The following is an 18,738-nucleotide window of genomic DNA, read 5'->3' as shown; positions in this document are numbered from 1 at the left end:
GTGTGTGTGTGCGAGTGTATACCCGTCCTTTTTTTCCCCCTAAGGTAAGTCTTTCTGCTCCCGGGATTGGAATGACTCCTTACCCTCTCCCTTAAAACCCACATCCTTTCGTCTTTCCCTCTCCTTCCCTCTTTCCTGATGAAGAAACCGTTGGTTGCGAAAGCTTGAATTTTGTGTGTATGTTTGTGTTTGTTTGTGTGTGTATCGACCTGCCAGCTCTTATTACTCTCATTTCTTGTTAACAATATTAGCTTATTCCCAACAATAAGCAGCTTCCACTCAGTTAATACTCGGCAGAAATCAGACCTGCATTTGGATCGGACTTCTTGTGCAGAAAGGTGTGTATTATACTGCGGCATCCATTTTCAATAAGCTACCACTAGAATTCAAAATTCTTAGCAGTAATCTATGCACTTTCAAATTGAAAATGAAGAGGTTCCTCATGGGTCACTCTTTCTATTCTGTCGAGGAGTTCCTTGAAAAATTAAGCTGATTCTTGTTGTATTGTTGTTGTATTTACTTAAACTTATGGCTTTACTTTTTTGGGTTTATAAAAGTTTTATTTTTATCTGTTGTTGCTTTTATGTTGTAATTCATGTATTGACACATTCCGTGAACTTCGAGATTTGCTCCAGAACTTGAGGTGTAAATAAATAAATAAATATGAATGGTGGTGGTGGTGGTGGTGGTGGTGGTGGTGCAAGCCATCCCCTCTTCCTCAGGTTCCCCCTGTTGGAAGACAGCACCCTGGTGAACTCCAGATATTGCTGCAGCCATTAGAGATCACAGGTGGGATCTACAACACAATAAGTGGCACACTTCACTGTAGTACCTTATTGCTTTTAAATGGCTCCATGTCCACATCCACTACTTCATAAAATGACAAAAGCAAGAATACTGGGAATGGTATGTTTCCCCATTGAATCAAGTACCTCTCCATCACAGGTGTAGGCAAAGATCAGACACATCTATGGTTTCCAGTTTCTTGCAGGTGTACCAAGTATTTCCGTAGATGGTGCCATGTTTATTGACTCGGGCACTGTCGCCAAACACTTTTGCTGAGCATTATGCTCATGCACCTGCATCTGCATCTGAGAACTACCACCCTGCCTTTTGACTCGTTAAACAACCCATATAATGCTCCATTCTGTGAGTGGGAAGTCTTCATTGCCCTAGTCCATTGTTCTGGTACAGCCCCAAGGCCAGACTGCATCCACAACCAAATGCTGAAACATCTCTCAGTGGATTGCCAGTATCACATCCTTGCCCTATTTAATGGGATCTGGAATGAGGGTGAGTTACCATCTCACTGGTGAAAAGTGCAGTAGGTTTGGTACTGAAACTGGCTAAGATGGACAGTTATTGCCCAGTCAGCCTTACTGATGTTCTCTTTAAGTTGCTTGAACACTTGGTGAGCAAGCAGCTATGTTGGCTCCTTGTGTCTCGATGCCTTTTGTCTGCATCTCAGGGCCGTTTTCACAAAGGCCTCTCCACTGCTGATAATCTGGTTCACCTGGAGTCTACCATCCAGACGGCTTTTGAACCTCATCATTGCCTTTTTCAACCCGTTATTGTTTTTTTTTCAACCCACAGAAGGCTTATGGCAAGACACCTTCATAAACATCCTTCAAAGTTTTGGCATGTTCCTATTGGTCAATAGTGCAACAAGGGTTATTACAATAACTGCATCAGTAATTGACCATGTGGCCACAAATATGGACAGGGAAAAATGTGATGTAGCTGTAAAAGCTCTCAGACTATCAGACCATCTCTGTCAAATAACAACAGTAAAATCAGGCATTGAATCATTCCCTAAACTACAAGCCTACAAACGATATCTATCAGAAATCAAAATAAAAGATTTTTCAAAATAACTAGAAAAACATAGCTGGGATGAAGTGTATAAGGAAACGAATGTGAATATGAAATTCTCTAAACTCCCCACACTGTTTAAATTTAACTTTGAAAAGGCATTTCCAAAAGTATGCATGTCTGTATCAATATATCACAAAAACAGATGGATAACAGCTGGTATTAAGCTCTCCCAAACACTTAAACACCTCACCTCCATGAAAAAGATTCGCAATGATCCAGAATTCTTAAATTTATATCATAGATACAAAAAGATATATAGGAAGGTGATGATTTCTGCAAAAAAGTCACTTAATGACAAAATAATATATAATGCAGAGAATAAAAGCAAAGCAATCCAGGATGTTATAAAAAAGGAAACGGGGAGAGGCAAACAAATCCAGAATAACATACTGCTGAGGGAGGGAGACAAAACTTAGCAAACTTTGTAAATGAGTGTTTTTCGGTATTGCAGAGAAGTTACAACAAAAATTCCCCCAAACAAATATAACACCTGTAAATAATGTTACACGAAATACAATAATGTTACTTCCAATCACAGAGAATGAAGTCAATAAAACTGTTCAGAAACTAAAAAATAAAGTGTCAGTAGGCTTCTTAGATGAAGTACCAATGTGTGTACTGAAACAGTGCATAGGGATTATACAAGTCCCCTTAACAAATATAATAAGTGAATCCTTCCCATCAGGGACATTCCAAGAGCAGTTAAAACAGGCAAGAGTTGCACCTTTGCTTAAGAAAGGTAATGCAGAAGACATAAAAAATTACTGGCCCATTTCCCTGCTGTCAGCATTCTCAAAAATAATAGAAGCAATTATGAAAGACAGATTAATGAATTACCTGAATAAATACAATCTTTTAAGCGAATCACAGTTTGGTCTGAAGTGAAGTGGCAAAAGTACAGAGTCAGCCATAGTAGAATTCTCAAAAGTTGTACTTGATGCCCTTGATAAAGATGAGTGTGTTACAGGCACATTTTTGGATCGTTCCAAGGCATTTGATATAGTCAACCACAAGATTCTATTAAATAAATTAGAAGCATTAGGAATAAGGGGGGTAGCTAATGACTGGTTTTGATTATATCTAGCAGATAGGGTACAAGGAGTAGAGATAACACATACTTCAAATAGATCTAAACATTTAGTAAAACACTTATCGGAACCAAAATACATTCATATTTCATGGTGAAAAAATTCTCTTCACTGACGACAGCAATATTATAGTCACTGAGAAAACAAGAAAACTCCTTGCCGAGAAAGCAAATGAAACCCTCAAGGAAGTTTATGATTGGTCAATAAGCAATAAAGTGACATTGAACATAAAGAAAACTAATGCCATGAGTTTGTTTGAAGAGGAAAAATGACAATATTAAATTAAATGTAGATGGAAACTTTATAGACTGTGTAACAAATGCAAAATTTCTAGGAATGAATATTGATTCTCAGTTGAAGCGGTGTGATCACACAAAGGTACTTGCAAACAGAATGTCATCAGCATGTTATGCCCTTAGAATCCCATCATCAGTGTGTAACATGCAGTGTCTTTTAGTTACATATTATTCATATGTACACTCAATTCTTAGCTATGGCACTCTTTTTTTTGAGGAACAAACGCACAAAATATGAACACAATTTTCAAACTCCAGCAAAGAGCCATAAGAATAATAACCAAAAATACTAGTTGAGCTCATTGTACAGATCTGTTCAAAACAATGGGGGTTTTAACTGCTCCATGTGAATACATTAACCAGTCAGTTGCACACATAAAAGTAACATTGGTAATTACTGCACAAACAGCTCTGTCCATGACCATGTAACAAGAGCTAGACTCAACTTACATAAAACTCAAAACAGCACTTTCTACCAAGGAAAGGCAGCTAAAAAGTTACCTGTTATGCAATACATTTTATACATTGAAAGATTACTTAGATAAAGCAGAGTAGGGGGTTTGGTAAAAAAATGTTATACAAATAAATAAATGATGATGATGATGATTATAAAACATCCAACATCCAACATTCCACATAACACCTTCACTTTGTTTTTTCCTTCTTTTTTCCTTTCTAGAAATACTTACCCCCAAGCTATGCATAGCACAATACTAACACCTCTTCCTCTTTCTGAGCACAACACATCTCACTCATTATGGAGGGATGCTGACTCATTTTTTCAGGATAGTAAATGGGAAGTTTCGGTACAGAAAATGGCCTGTGTGTGTGTGTGTGTGTGTGTGGTGTTATGAAACAATCAATGTGTGTATAGTGTGTGCAGTGACTGATAGTGAGATACGAGTGAACAGTATGGCATTACATTATTTAATAAGTATTGTATACCAGGAGTAAATCTAATTATTGTCTCTAACTAGAAGTCTGTAAATATATGTGAATATGAATTAGGTTATTTTAAATTGGTCTAAGCTTGTAAATACTTTGACATGTCCTGTAGCCCTGTAAAAAGAGATCTATGGATGAATAAAGCTGCTGCTTCTACTACTACTACTACTACTACTACTACTACTAGTACTACTACTACTAGTACTACTACCTGCTATCACCACATCCATTACATGAAAAATGTCTCTTTGAGTGCACTACCATTTTTTGTAAAGAACTTCCTGTCACACTGTGTGGTCTGGGTTCAAGTGGGTGCTTCAGTCAATAACACCACCCCCTCCCCATATAAAAGAGAATGGGATCCTACAGGGCTCTATACTTTTTGGTGGCCATCAATGGTCTAATGGCAGTTATGGAGTCTTTGGTATCGTCCTTCTTATATGCCAATGATTTTTACTTTCATTATTGGTCCTCCAGTATGGGTGTTACCGAGAGTTGCCTACAGGGTGCCGTTCAAAAGGCACAGTCATGGGCTCTCACCCATGACTTTCAGTTTTCAGCTGCCAAGACTCATGTCATGCTCTTCTGATGCCATCATACTGCCCACCCACACCCAGAGCCTTCCCTCAATGATCAGTTACATCTTGTAGTTGAGATGCTCTACTTTTTGGGACTGTCTTGGATTCCCAGCTGATGTGACTTCCCCATCTTCACCAACTTAAGCAAAAGTGCTGGCGACATCTCAACATACTTCAGTGACTTAGTAATACTAACTAGGGTGCACATCACTCTACCTTTTTGTGTCTCTACAGAGCCCTGATTCTGTCCCGTCTTGTTCATTACACTCTTGCGTATGGTTCAGCCTCACCCTCTGCGTTGTGAATACTGCACCCTATTCATCATTGTGTGGTCTGACTTGTGACAGGAGCCTTCCATACTAGCCCTGTGAGCAGCCTACTAGTCAAGGTTGGAGACCCTCCATTACCTTTCAGGCAGCCACCAACAGCGGCTGCTGAATTATGTTACACACACTTGTAGCTTCCCTGAACATCCCAACCGCCATGTTCTTTTCCCTTGTCTCTGCATTGACCACATTTGGCTGACCAATGGCCACATTCTCCAACATGCGACACCTCAATGCTGGTGTGCAGCCCTCCTGATAGGGCCCACTTACTCATAAATTGCCCTAATTTAGCTGCTTTGGGGTGGCATCTTAATCTTCCTGATGCACTACCTCCTCCCACAACAGCAACCCAGAACTGGGTTTACAATTGCTATTTGCATCCAGTGCCTCTGTTTGTAATTGTATCTTCTTCCACTGTCACCGCTGGTCACAGAGACATCTCATCTGCTCCACAGCTTGTACACAGACCTCAGATTTGTCTCAGCTTCCTTTGAGCTCATGATTTTTCACCACCTGTTCTTAGCTGTCCTTGAGATGTATCCAGGTTTGGAGTGGTATTCACTGAAGGGCCCAACAGTTGACAGACAAACAGGTTTTGCTTACACACATGCATGATGTGTGAATTCCACTCTCTGACAAATGGTTGTAGTGTCTTCACTGCTGAACTGATGGACACTAAACTAGCCCTTAGCATGTTAGTTCATGCACTGGCAAGAGTATCCTAATCCATAGTGACTCTCTTCAGGCTATAGAACATTGCTACTCTCCTGACCCCCTGGTTACAGCTATCCAACATCATGTCTCTGACCTCCATCAAGCTATGGCCTGTCATTTTTGTTTGGATCCTTGGTCATGTTGGGATGTGGGGAAGGAATGAACTGACGGGTTGGCCAAGCTGGCCACCAGGATGCTAATTCTGGAAATTGGAGTCCCAGAACTGGATCTTTGGTCATTTATACACCATTGATTGTTGGATGTCTGGAACTCGGAATTGTCTGCTCTGATCTCCACAAACAAACTGAAGACAATTAAGGGTACAACAACCCTGAGGTAGTCTTTTCTGTATGTGTCTCGCAGGGAATCCACCATCTCTGTTGTCTCTGCATTGACCACATTTGGCTGACCAATGGCCACATTCTCCAACATGCGACACCTCAATGCTGGTGTGCAGCCCTCCTGATAGGGCCCACTTACTCATAAATTGCCCTAATTTAGCTGCTTTGGGGTGGCATCTTAATCTTCCTGATGCACTACCTCAGGTGCTAGCAGATGATTGGTTTGAATGACTTGTCTTGACTGATCTTTTAATGACTTGTCTTGACTGATCTTTCTTTTGGGCTTTTTATCTCTGTTTTTTCTTTGTTTTAATTGTGTTCATTACACTTAGGCATTCCAGGATTTGCCTTTCATTTCCTTCCTTTGCTGACCAATTCCCAAACTTGGCTTTCCACTTAATAGATGAAGGGACTGATGACCTTGCAGCTTAGTCCCTTTCACTCCCAACCAACCAACCAACCAATAGTAAATTCCCATTTTTAACCATAAGTTGACCAGTGGCTTCATCTTATCTGCTCTTAACTGTGGCATCTCAGCAAGTAAATACTGCATTGCTTCCTGTTGAACAAAACACTTTGTCCCAGATTCTGTCATTGTGGAGCCACTAGCATCAGTACACAAATAAGTTCAGCACAGTCCCAATAGCTCACACACTCACAATTATAGTACAACAATTTAAACTCTATGCTTTACCATGAGCCATCATGATTCTGTGCATTTCCTAGCCATTTGACTGTACTGATGACAAGTAAAACACATTACTGCCTCTTACTTCGCATATGGTGCAGTGTGTCCAAGCAAATTACACTGAGAAAAACTAACAGGTTGCAAATATTGTTCCCTCACATTGCCCCTAAACAAGATACATCAGCTGGCTCTAAAGGCTTGTTTAATGTGACCCTAAGTTTTGATGACACTCCTGCTTCAGCCACATATCTCTGTTGATTGAAGTAGAAACAATAAATTCATTCACTCACTCCACCATGGTCATTCTGCACGCTGCAGTTGTGATACCATGCTACGTGTTGCTGGAACAGTCTGTCTCCTTTTGTAAAATAAATTTGCTTCTGTTTTTGTGTGTTTACATGTATATCTGTGTAAAAATGTGTGTGTGTGAGTGTATATATACATGTGTGTGTATTGTAACACTGTGATGTGAGTTCAAAATCCTCAAACTGATTGAGAGTAGTATATATGAGTAGTATATAAACGTTATGGAGTATCAGTACAAAACCATTTGGATGCAAACTGGTTTTGTCCAGTTTTGAACAATCACATGCTATTTGGATTAAATTTCTAGAATTTCCAAAAAGTAATCATTTTTGTTTCAGTTTTTATTTATTTGGTCCTGTTGATAACATATTATACAGCCAGTGTACAAGTAATATAGGACAAGTCAGTTGATGCAATTACAGTAGTACATTAACATTTATATATCACATTGCACAGACATTGGTTTATTTTACAAGAATAATTACTTGCATGCAGTATTAAAGCCTGCATTACGCCAAAAACAGTTTAAGCGATTGTTTAAAATAGTAGAATAAGTGACAGTGCATATTTTTATACTACTGACATATATAAGGAAGTAAATTTTCTTCATGGTCATGGTTTGAATGAATACAAGTTTTAACTGCATTCCTTAAGAAGAGGTTTAAGTGAATGCTCAAGAGAGTGGGATACATAGGAGTTCACATTTTCTCATAATGAAACAGATAAATTTACATTTTATCACCACAGTTTCAGTTAAACTACAAGTAACAGCATCACACTTTATCTTTAAGGGAGTGCTTTTTCTTAGGCAGTTTCCCCCACTCTTGTACATCATAACTCTAAGTATTCATTCATTTTATAGAAAGTTTGTTCGATGAGAAATAATTTTAGGTTCCTTTTGAAAACCTGTACATTATTTATTTCCTTTTTTATATTGATGGGGAGCTTATTGAAGACCTTTTTACCTGACTCAGTAACTCCCCTATGTACTTTAGTGAGAGATGCAGAGCCTTGATGAAAATTTTTCACCTGTCTTGTGTCATGGTTGTGGATGTCACAGTTTTTCTGAAACAGTTCCCTGTTGTTGGTTACAAATAACATCAGTGAGTATATATACTGACCTGTGATGGTAAGTATCCTGAGAGATTTGAAAAGACCTCTGCAAAATGTCCCATTAGGGACCCCACATATTAGCCTCACTGCTCATTTTTGTATTCTGAAGACTTTTTCAACACCTGCAGCATTTCCCCAGAAGATTGTGCCATAGGAGAGAACAGAATGGAAATATGCAAAGTATGACAACAACATTATTTCTCTGTCTACTAACTGATGGAGAGCTCTTAGTGCAAAGCATGATGAGCTACGTTTCTTGACCAGCTGATCAATTTGTTCTTTCCATCTTAGGTGACTGTCTATCTGGATACCTAGGAATTTTGTATGTGTGGTTTCATTAATTTTGTGATTGTTAACATGTATTTCAGGAGCTTTAATTTTTTTATTTTTTGTCAGAAACTGTATCGTATTGGTTTTTGAAATATTTAAGGTTAGGCTATTCGCAATGAACCATTTGTGTACTTGAGTAGAGACTGTCATGGCTGTATCCTGCATTGTTGAGTTGGGTCCTTTCACGAGGATACTTGTATCGTCGGCAAACATTACTATTTTTGCTCTGTTGTTAATTGTGATTGGTAGATCATTAATGTAGATCAGGAAAATTAATGGCCCAAGAATTGAGCCCTGTGGGACTCCATACTTTATATTTCCCTCGTCTGATGTTAATGCTGTTCCTGTCCCACTTAAGACAACCCTTTGCTTCCTGTTCTGTAAGTATGATTCTAACCAAGTCAAAGATTTGTCTTTAATGCCGTAATGTGGAATCTTTTTTAAGAGTATGTTGTGATCTACACAATCAAATGCCTTGGCAAGGTCACAAAATATCCCCACTGGATACCTTTTGTAATTTAGTTCACCTAAAATTTCATGTGTTAGGTTAAATATAGCTCTGTCTGTGGAGGAGCCCTTATGAAAGCCGAACTGTGTAGGAGCCAGTAAGCCATTTTGTGTAGTGTGACTATAAATCCTGTCATACACTATTCTCTCACATACCTTTGAGAATACTGGCAGCAGGGAGATGGGCCGATAGTTGGATATTTCATCCCTTGCTCCACTTTTGTTGATTGGCATCACTACTGCATGTTTTAATCTATCTGGGAACACACCAGTTTCCATAGATTGGTTACACAAATAGCACAATAATAACTGGTTAAGTCTGCACATGATTTTAGAATCCTACTTGATATGCTATCATATCCAGAGGAATCGAGTGTTTGAGTAATTTTATGGTTTCCCCCCCCCCCCCCCCCCCCCAATTTCTTTAGGGGTTGTACTTCTGAAATGAAGTGCTACTTTAGATGTTATTTGCATGTGGTTAAGTACTTCAATAGCTTCTGTGGGAGCCTGTTTATTATGGTTCACTGTTTTTTCAGCTACAGAGAGAAAAAAATTGTTGAAATCTGAGGCTGCAGCTTTGTGTTTATTATTGTCAGATTTTATGTTCCTATTTGTCTCACTTTTTATGATGTGCCATTTTGTTTTTATTTTATTGTTTGAATTGCTAATTTTTTGTGCATAGTGCAACTGTTTGGCCTTCTTGATTACACTTGTTAGAATTTTACAGTATTTCTTGTAATGTAACTTTACTGCTGGGTCTGTACTAGTCCTCTGTTGTACATACAGATCTCTCTTTTTGTTACATGATATTTTTATGCCTGTAGTTAGCCACTCTTTCCTTTTACTACATGTTGGTTTGATTTTAATCTGTCTTTGGGGGAAAGAAGCTTCAAAATGTTTAAGGAATAAGTTCAGGAATGGGTTGAACTTCTCATTCACTGTGTCATCCTGGTATACATCTTCCCATTGTTCATGACATAAACTATTTCTGAACAAGCACGTAGATTCAGCATTTATTGATCTAACATGTTTACCTTGGTTACAATGGCCATGTGTTGTTTTCCTGCTGGCAAATTTTAGGGTTGTCATTTGACCGTCGTGATCAGACAGACCATTTGTTACTGCCTGTGTCATCACTTCATTGTAATTTGTGGGGTCTAGGAACAGATTATCAATCAGGGTCTTGCTGTGCCCATATACTCTTGTTGGGAATGAGATCATGGGGAGCAGATTGAAGGTTAACAGTAGTGATTCTAATAGTTTCTGGTTGTTATTTTTTGTGAGTAAGTTTATGTTAGTCACCACATACGACAACATTACTATTGTTTCTATAAAGTTTAGTAAGAACTGTTTCTAGCTGAGAGAGAAATTTTTGAATGTCTCCCATAGGTGACCTGTAAACTGTTACTATGACCAGGAACTGTGTTTCAAGCTCTAATTTGACTGCACAACATTCAAAGTGCTGTTCAATACAATATTTAGATACATCTATAACTTGTGACCTAATAGTATTGTGTGTGTAAATTGCCACCCCACCTTGTCTTAAATTGTTCCGACAGTAGGAAGAGTCAATTTTATAACTATTTAAATGTAGCTGATTAATTTCTGTGGCTTCCAAGTGATGTTCAGTTAGGCAGAGCACATCAGGAATAATTCCGTCTGTGTCAGCTGTTTCTTGCAGTGAAAGCATCAGCTCTTCTTTTTTATTCAAAAGACTTCTTTTATTCTGATGAAATATTTTGAAACAATATAGCTTATCAGTTGTATTTTTAACTGGTTCCTTAATGTTAGTTTTCACACAAGTTAAATTATCAAAAGGTACAACATTTACACTGTGCTCTCTTCTGTTCTTTAGCCTAAAAAAGATCTTATTTGAGTGTTGACTATTACTGGAATGTGTTGCTGTGGAAAAAAATCACTATTTTTCTTTTCTGTGGTTGGCGATGAAACAAATTTTGTCATTACTGTTGAATGTGTAGTAAAACTGTTGCCTGTGCTTATTTCAATTAGTTTTTGTGCTAGGAACCTTTTCCCAAGACTGTTCAAATGAAGCCCATGTGAGGTATGGAATCTTCGACCAACACCACTTACATCTAGAACATTTACATTTTTAAGCTGTTTACATACGTTTGAGAGCTGTTCATTTGCAAGTTTGATCTCTCTGTTCACACAAGACAACTGATGTAAGTCGTACCTCTGTGGAATGTTTACATGTATTACATTTGTGTGTCCTAGATAACACAAGCACTTCTTTAGTTATTGGCAGGCTACTGATGTTTCATTGCGGTACATGTCATTAGAGCTGCCGAGTAGTACAATGAAATCCTTGGATGACAACTTACTAATTTCTTCTGAATGTATATATGTACATATTTCAGAGAGAGATGCTCCAGGTTTGACAAATCCTGTTGCCTTCACAGTTTCAGCAGTTTCATTTATATGAGAAGCAATCTCTTGACCGTGACTATCGGCAAAAATCACAAGCTTCCTCGGAATACCATAATGCGATTTATGTTGATAGATGGTTTTCGGGAGAGGAACAGCAGCATCACACGGAACTTGAAGATCTCCTTGTTGAAGTTCAGAAGCGGTAGCGCTTCCAGGAAGAGTTAATGCAGCATTCGATGATTGAGAATGTTCTGCATGAGCTTCAAGAGTATCATCATTACTGTCTATATCGAGCACTTCTAATCTGTTTGTTAGTTTGTTAGCGGGATATTTGCGGCCCTGCTTAATATATCGGTAGGCCTACATGTATTACACTTCCACATTTTTGTAAACTTCTCATTTCCTTTCAATGAGCTGTCCACCTTTGCACATTGAAAGTGGAATTTTGTTTCACATTTTACACACATTTCAGTGATTTTCCTGAATTTTTTACAGTTGGTATCATATTTGTTACCACTGGTTCTAATATCATTATCAATTACAAGATCACTGTTTGTTTTATACTCACATTGATTGTTATTGGTATATTTGCATTTCAGGGCGTGTACCTCTTTTAACAGCATAGTGATAATTTCGACTTTGCAGTTGCTCTTCTGTAGTGCTTTGTCTAGGCCATATTCATTACACCTTCTGCAACACCATAGTTTTCGTAGTTTATGCACGTTATGCTCTTCACGGTGAGCGATTTGCAGTAGCAAAGTCTTTGTATTTGCTCTCGCGATTCATCAGACGAGGTACTAGCTCCATGTGCGATTTCCGTTTCGCAATTTTGGGCAACCCCATGTCTTCCTTCCGAAACTTTTTTAATAACAAAACACGCGATACACATATCATCACAATATACATCAAATTTTTTACATGTTAAGCACTTTTTAACGTTTATGTTGAGTTTATTCCGATAGTTAACACAACCACAATTTACACTCAGCACCAGTTAGAGCATTGTACCAATATTGTATGTATTGAAGAAAGATGTACATGTTGCTATACCCTATTGAAGTGTTAGATCCTTGACTTGTCCTGGAGCAGCAGTTTCCTATCCAAGAAGAATGATGACAATGATGACAATAGTATAGTTTCAAATATTTTAAAAGTAATTCAAAGCTAATGAGGCAGAGAATAAACAGAATGAACAGTTAACAATGTAGGAAAAGAAAGATTGAGCTCTTATTGTCAAGAAATCATGTTGAGATGCAGACCGGCACAATTAAGACACTTAAATAAAGCTTTCAGCCACAGCCTTCATTAGTAAAAGAGAGACACACACCATTCATAAGCACAAGCAAGCACACCTCATGTACACATGATCCTCTAGCATCTCCAGCCTGAGATGCTGGAGTTGGCAGTCATGTGTACATGGTGTACATTGTGTGTGTGTGTGTGTGTGTGTGTGTGTGTGTGTGTGTGTGTAGAAGCTTTATGTAAGTGTCTTTTAGTTGGGCCTTATCATAAGTAGTAATCGGTCTTTTCCTACATTGTTGATATCCTACCTGAGTTTAGACTGTTTGAGAATGAGCAGTTAGTTTTATGATACCACTAAACATTGTGCCACACCTCTACAACTGTTATAAATTAATTCTGCTGATGTTGTTGAACCAGTGTCATACCGTGTTCCCTCCACTGGACAGTAGATGACCCATCATCTTATGGACCCAATCCTTCAGGAGCAAAAGAGTAAGTAGAAACCAAAATTGTCATGTCAGATAATATAGTACTGTTGCTGCCGTTTTGCCTACATTTAAAATACAAATATTTCTTTCACAATCTGTTAACTGGAGCAATGTGCACAATGATTTTTAATTAAATGATTGACAAACATTAATGTTTCAATTATCTGTCAGAGGATTAGGAGATTAATCAGTTCTAAATCTGCTAAAATAAAATAAATCTATGACAGATCACCAAACTAAACATCAGAGTTCTTGAAATGTTTAAAGTCTTACAAAATTTAGCTTTCATATTAAGTATTAAAGTGACATAACTCAAGGAATGCTCGATCATTCAGTGACAAAGTGGCATCGATTCTTGATTAGGTACTGTTGTGGTTTTTTTTTCCTTTTCTTTTTTTTCATATGATCCAACAGAGCAATAAAACCTTACTGCAATAACTAACCCAACAAAGTTTTCAGCCTGAGATATTTTAAAATTTTATTTACTCATTAACTCCTGTACATGATGATTTATGTAACGGTTTATATGAACAGCTTGTTGTCACATTTGTGTTTGGAGTAGCATCCACCTGTTGCCTGAGAAGCTTGATACTTAAAATTCTGTTATGTACTGCTCAGTCACAGGTTTTGTCAGAGAAGGTTGGTAGGAGGAGGGTGGGTGAGGTGGAGGGGGGTTTGCAAGGGACAGGAGATTGCACTGTATCAACATTCCTGTGTGCATTCACGTGAGATTTCTGCTTCACCTTCCACCTACTGAATTTAATCAGATTTTAGTTCCTCTTCTCCCTCCAATTATTTAACCAACATGAAACGCAATGGCAGATTACTAAACTGATCCATAGTAATAACACGGTTTTTTAACTATGTCAGTAGGTCACAGCTGAAACTGCAGTAACATGCATAGCATTTATTTATTTCAGTAGTAAACATTAGGTGTAATACTAACAAGAAGTGATGCACAGTTACATACAGGTGTGCATATATATTTTTATAAACCAGTTTGTGTATTTGCACAATAAAATATGGAATAATATAATGTGACTTCCACTGTACACTTCCTATGAATTATGGTTATTTTCGTTACACACATTTGCCAGTACTGTTTATAAGATTTGTATTTCACTTAAATCTTAATTTCTTCATTTTCTCAAGTACCAAACATTTGGCTCATCTCTTACAGTGATCTAATTATTCATTTAAGGAATAAAATTGATTTTCTTCAAATATTAGATTGCATTTAAAAACATGACTGTTTCCTGTCTGGGTAATACTTGACACACAGCTGTGTAGGCACATCCCAAGTATGCTAAACTTCTCTCATAGTGGATTTTTTGGTGTGATAGTGATTAGTTTCCATCACTTCAGTGTTTCATACTTACACGCTTCTTCATTCTGTTACCTAACAGTTTTCCAAGTATATTATAATTTTATATGGAGATATTTATTACAGTTAAAATGTCTATTAGTTCAAGTTTTGACCTACAGCTTACTCAGCTTGTTCTATTTCTCATAGAGGAAGTATGCTTAGTGAAACAGTTTGAGAATGTTAGCATTAACAGCTTAGACTAATTTCCGTAACATGTAGCAAACTGAATTTAATCTGTGTGTTACTCTTATTACATGTTCTGTTGGTCAATTAGTCATCCAGATGGAGACCCAAAATTTTAATATTTGCTGCTTGCTGAAGGTTTGTTAAATAGTTTCTAGAAATTACATATAATATTTGCTTTAACTCAGGTTTTTTCTCATGTTGTATAAGTTTGTAAGTTTGTTTTCGCTGAAATATTTACCTACTTGAATGAGAACTTCTTCCAGCTCCTTAAGCAGCTTCTTCTAGATTTTTATGCCTGATTATAATGTCTGTGTCATCTGCAGATAGGATGTATTTCTTGAAACCTACATTATTTTAAACTATTTTATCAAAGAAATTGATTTACATACGCCTTAGATGCTATATTTCCTTGAATGAAGTTTTTTATTAACCAAACAGCTTGACTGTTGTACTAGACGTCCACAAATTGCTGCAGAATTGTCAGGATGGCAGAAGGAGGGAGAAAAGTCAGTTTTATTTTCAAGCAGGATGTTGAATGATGCTGGTCACTCCAGGAAATTGATTATCACTACTGTTGCAGAATACTGAAAGAAGAGCACTTGATCTTAACAATTTGACCTGATCAGGCAGTATCTCAAGATGAATTAGGTAGCGTCTGCAGTATTAATTATGTAGATACACCAGGAAACTGGATTACAGTCAGTGCTTCCAAACAAAGGAAAAGATCTATGATGCACTGTAATTCTGATAAATTTAGTCTAACAGTAATGTCATTTGTGATTTTGGCTTTTTGTGAAAGGATCTTACAGATCATGTAATGATATTATGGGCTGGAGGTAATAGTTCAAACTATAACTATAATTTTACAATTAAGGATAAAATGACACACACTTTTGAGAATGCTCCCCACACTAACGTGAAAATAATTACTCTTCAAACAGTATGATTGAGTGACCTGTGGAAAATTTTAATATAGAATTTGGAAAACTACTTGGTTGGGTAAGGGCCGTTCACTCACAGGTGTGACTTACGCATTACCCCTCGCTGAATCAACTGAAAAAATTTGCATCTTAATGCATCTTTCAAAAGTCTTGTGGCGCCGATGAGATCAACACCAGTATCGATCTGTGCATCATCTTTTAACTGAGCAAAACATTATCTTTGTGTAGTTCTGCTATTCAGTTCTCTGTAAGCCTTACTTGTGTGAAGAGGTAAATAAATGAACTCCTGATTGTAAGGTGGTGTTTGGTATATCTCACCCGAGCGTCCACCTCGGTCTAATTTTCAGGAACACACAGTCTCACTGAAGCAGTATCCCTTCTACCTCTGTGGTTTCCAGTACATTCTCTGGACATTTTAGAGTAATATCATCCAAAGGACAAAGTTGCAGATTGAAAATGCACTATGCTTTATGTAACATGTAACATGTAACATGTTGATAGCTTGCCAACCGAACTGTCCCTAGACACTGTAGCAGAGGTCATGGAAAGCAATGATTTCTTCTACATAGTGGCATAAGATAAGAGTCCGAAAACAGTAATAAACACCAAAAACAGATAAATTATATTATTTGTGCTGACACTGCTTGCAGTGCCAGCAGACATTAATTTCATAAATATGGTCGCTGAGGGTATAGAATTCTACAAGACACTAGGAAGTAGCAATCTGCTGTCTGTGGTGGTGTTCCAGCAATGTGTTAGCAACTTATGTTGACTTTATAAGGTTATCCTAAATCTATCTTCACAGTCAGTTATTGACACTGAATGTATTTCCTGAGAGACCTAAATACATCTTTTTACACAGGTGGCTATCTCTTATCTACAGTCTGTTCGAGGACAAAGTGACTTGTGACTTGGTAGTTTGGCCCCTTTAACCAACCAACCAACCAACCAAAACCCAACTACAAAACTGAAGATAAGCAAACTACCCTCTATTGCAGAGCTGTTTCGCTTCTTCCAGAGTGTGTGCACATGTGCGTGTGAGCACGTTTTGATCAATTCTCTGAGACTGCAAGTTGCGCGTGTATTTTCTACTGCTGACAAAGGCCTTAATGGCCAAAAGCTATAATTGTGTGAATCTTTTTGTTGTGCCTATCGCGACTCAGCATCTCTGCTATATGGTGAGTAGCAACTTTCCTTCTTTGGTATTGTTACGTTTTGGTACAAACTTTATTTCTGAAGTTACTTTTGGTGCCAAGGTATCATATGTAATTTACAAACTTTTGTTTTGTGTAGCTAAAAATAAGAATTAATTCTGTACCATTTAATGCTGTGTATATTATTGTATGTAGTGTGGAAGTAGTCATGACCTCAACAATGAAGAAACAAGTATAAGGGTGGAAAATTTATTTTGCAGACAGTTAAATATGGCATAACAACAATGGAAAACATTCACAATAAGTTGGACACCATAATTAGTGTAATTCCGAAAATTTGCTATGCAATCCAAGTTTTGTAGCCCTTTTCCTGTGGCATAAGAAGTGAAAACAATTAAGTGCAAAGAATTGAATGCTAAAACAGTGTAAAATTCTGAGTCACTTAATGAACACCAACAACAATGCTGACTACATACTAGTCTGTATTTGATCTTTTTGCTACACTGGGAGGTGATTTTAAGTCAGATTTGAAAACATTGACTGTTACAATGATTCCCCCAAATTGTACTGCACTCAGGAGCAATGAACTGCTGTCGGTTGGCTCAAGCAGCTCTTCCACACTGTATTTTCAGTTACAGATCTCATCATTCATTCCCAACCAAGCATAAATTTGGTTCACAGTCATAGAAAATATTTTTATGCACAAACAAGTTACTGCTGATCATAAACAATTTACAGTATTGATGAGCAATTTAGACCAGAAGGCATAAAGCTTATCTTCCTTTAACCAATGGAAAATTCAGGATGAAATGTAACAATATTATGAAAAGGAAAGTTGCTACTTAGGCTTCAGTTGCCAGAGACTGCAGGCTGTCCAAAAGCTATTTTGCGACAGTCTTTTTTGCGACTGGGTATCTCTGCTATATGGTGAGTAGCAACTTTCCTTTTCATAGTATTGGTATCTTCCATTAAAAAAATTAATTCCTTGCTGTATCAAATAGACACACCAGTGGCTCAGACAAATGCTTTATCAAGAAAAACGAAGTGATAAAACCCTGTATGAATTTTTGTAGCACCTACAAAGTTCAGTAGACATAATTACAATTTTGATTTGTTGTTACATATTTGGCAACAGCAGCTACCACCACCAAGGCAAGTAGCACTTGGGCTGCTTGAAGATCAGCCAATAAACATGGTGCTGAAAATGGCTGACAGTACAGACAACAACGGAGTCACCAAGAACAGTTGTCCTGATGCAGACCCACCCTGCAGACACCATACTTGCCCAAGATGACACTAGAGTGCACTACTACCATTTCCTCCAGCTCGTCAAACGTTTTTGAATAGCTCCACAGTTGAGATTCTGGCCAGACAGGTTTGGACCCAGCAGCAACAGGGAGGACCTAGTAAACAGCTAAAATCCCAACACACTGTAGTGCAGCAATGCAAGATCACTCACAACCTAGAATGGAATAGAATAGAATAATTTTATTGTCATTGGGCCATTAAGAGAATAGACAAAGTTGTACATATAATACAATATAATTCATGTTGCAATAGAACAATAGGCTTGTTATTACAGTGTAATATAACAACTGAAAAAATCCTACAAAGTCATACTTATATTACTATATAATTCCTGTTGCAAAAGAGTTATCAGTTTGTTATTACAGTATAATATTACAATTGATGAAATCCTTTGTCGTAGAATGGGTGGGCAACTAACCAGTCGTACAGTGCTTGTTTGAATGGTTGCTCTGGTAAATCTTGCATAGCTAGTGGAAGTTTATTTAATAATTTGTGCCCCATTTGTTCACAACTGTTCAGTGATTTTGAGTGTCTGTGGAATGGAGTATAAATACATCT

General features: G+C 37.6%; 1 protein-coding gene across 4 annotated transcripts in view; it reads left to right on the top strand.

Annotated features, from left to right (window-relative positions):
* Positions 1 to 18,738, top strand: part of LOC126253084 (uncharacterized) — a 238,955-nt gene that overhangs the window by 100,114 nt on the left and 120,103 nt on the right. For all 4 annotated transcript variants that reach the window (XM_049954185.1, XM_049954184.1, XM_049954183.1 and 1 more), the window contains exon 4: positions 13,155 to 13,229. In XM_049954185.1, the coding sequence (XP_049810142.1) occupies positions 13,155 to 13,229 (75 nt within the window). The remainder of the gene's footprint in view (positions 1 to 13,154; positions 13,230 to 18,738) is intronic.

The sequence above is a fragment of the Schistocerca nitens genome, chromosome 4, assembly GCF_023898315.1.
Source record: "Schistocerca nitens isolate TAMUIC-IGC-003100 chromosome 4, iqSchNite1.1, whole genome shotgun sequence".
NCBI classification, from domain to species: Eukaryota; Metazoa; Arthropoda; class Insecta; order Orthoptera; family Acrididae; genus Schistocerca; species Schistocerca nitens.
The sequence above is the reverse complement of the archived record's forward strand: the minus strand, read 5'-3'. Positions and strand labels throughout refer to the sequence as shown.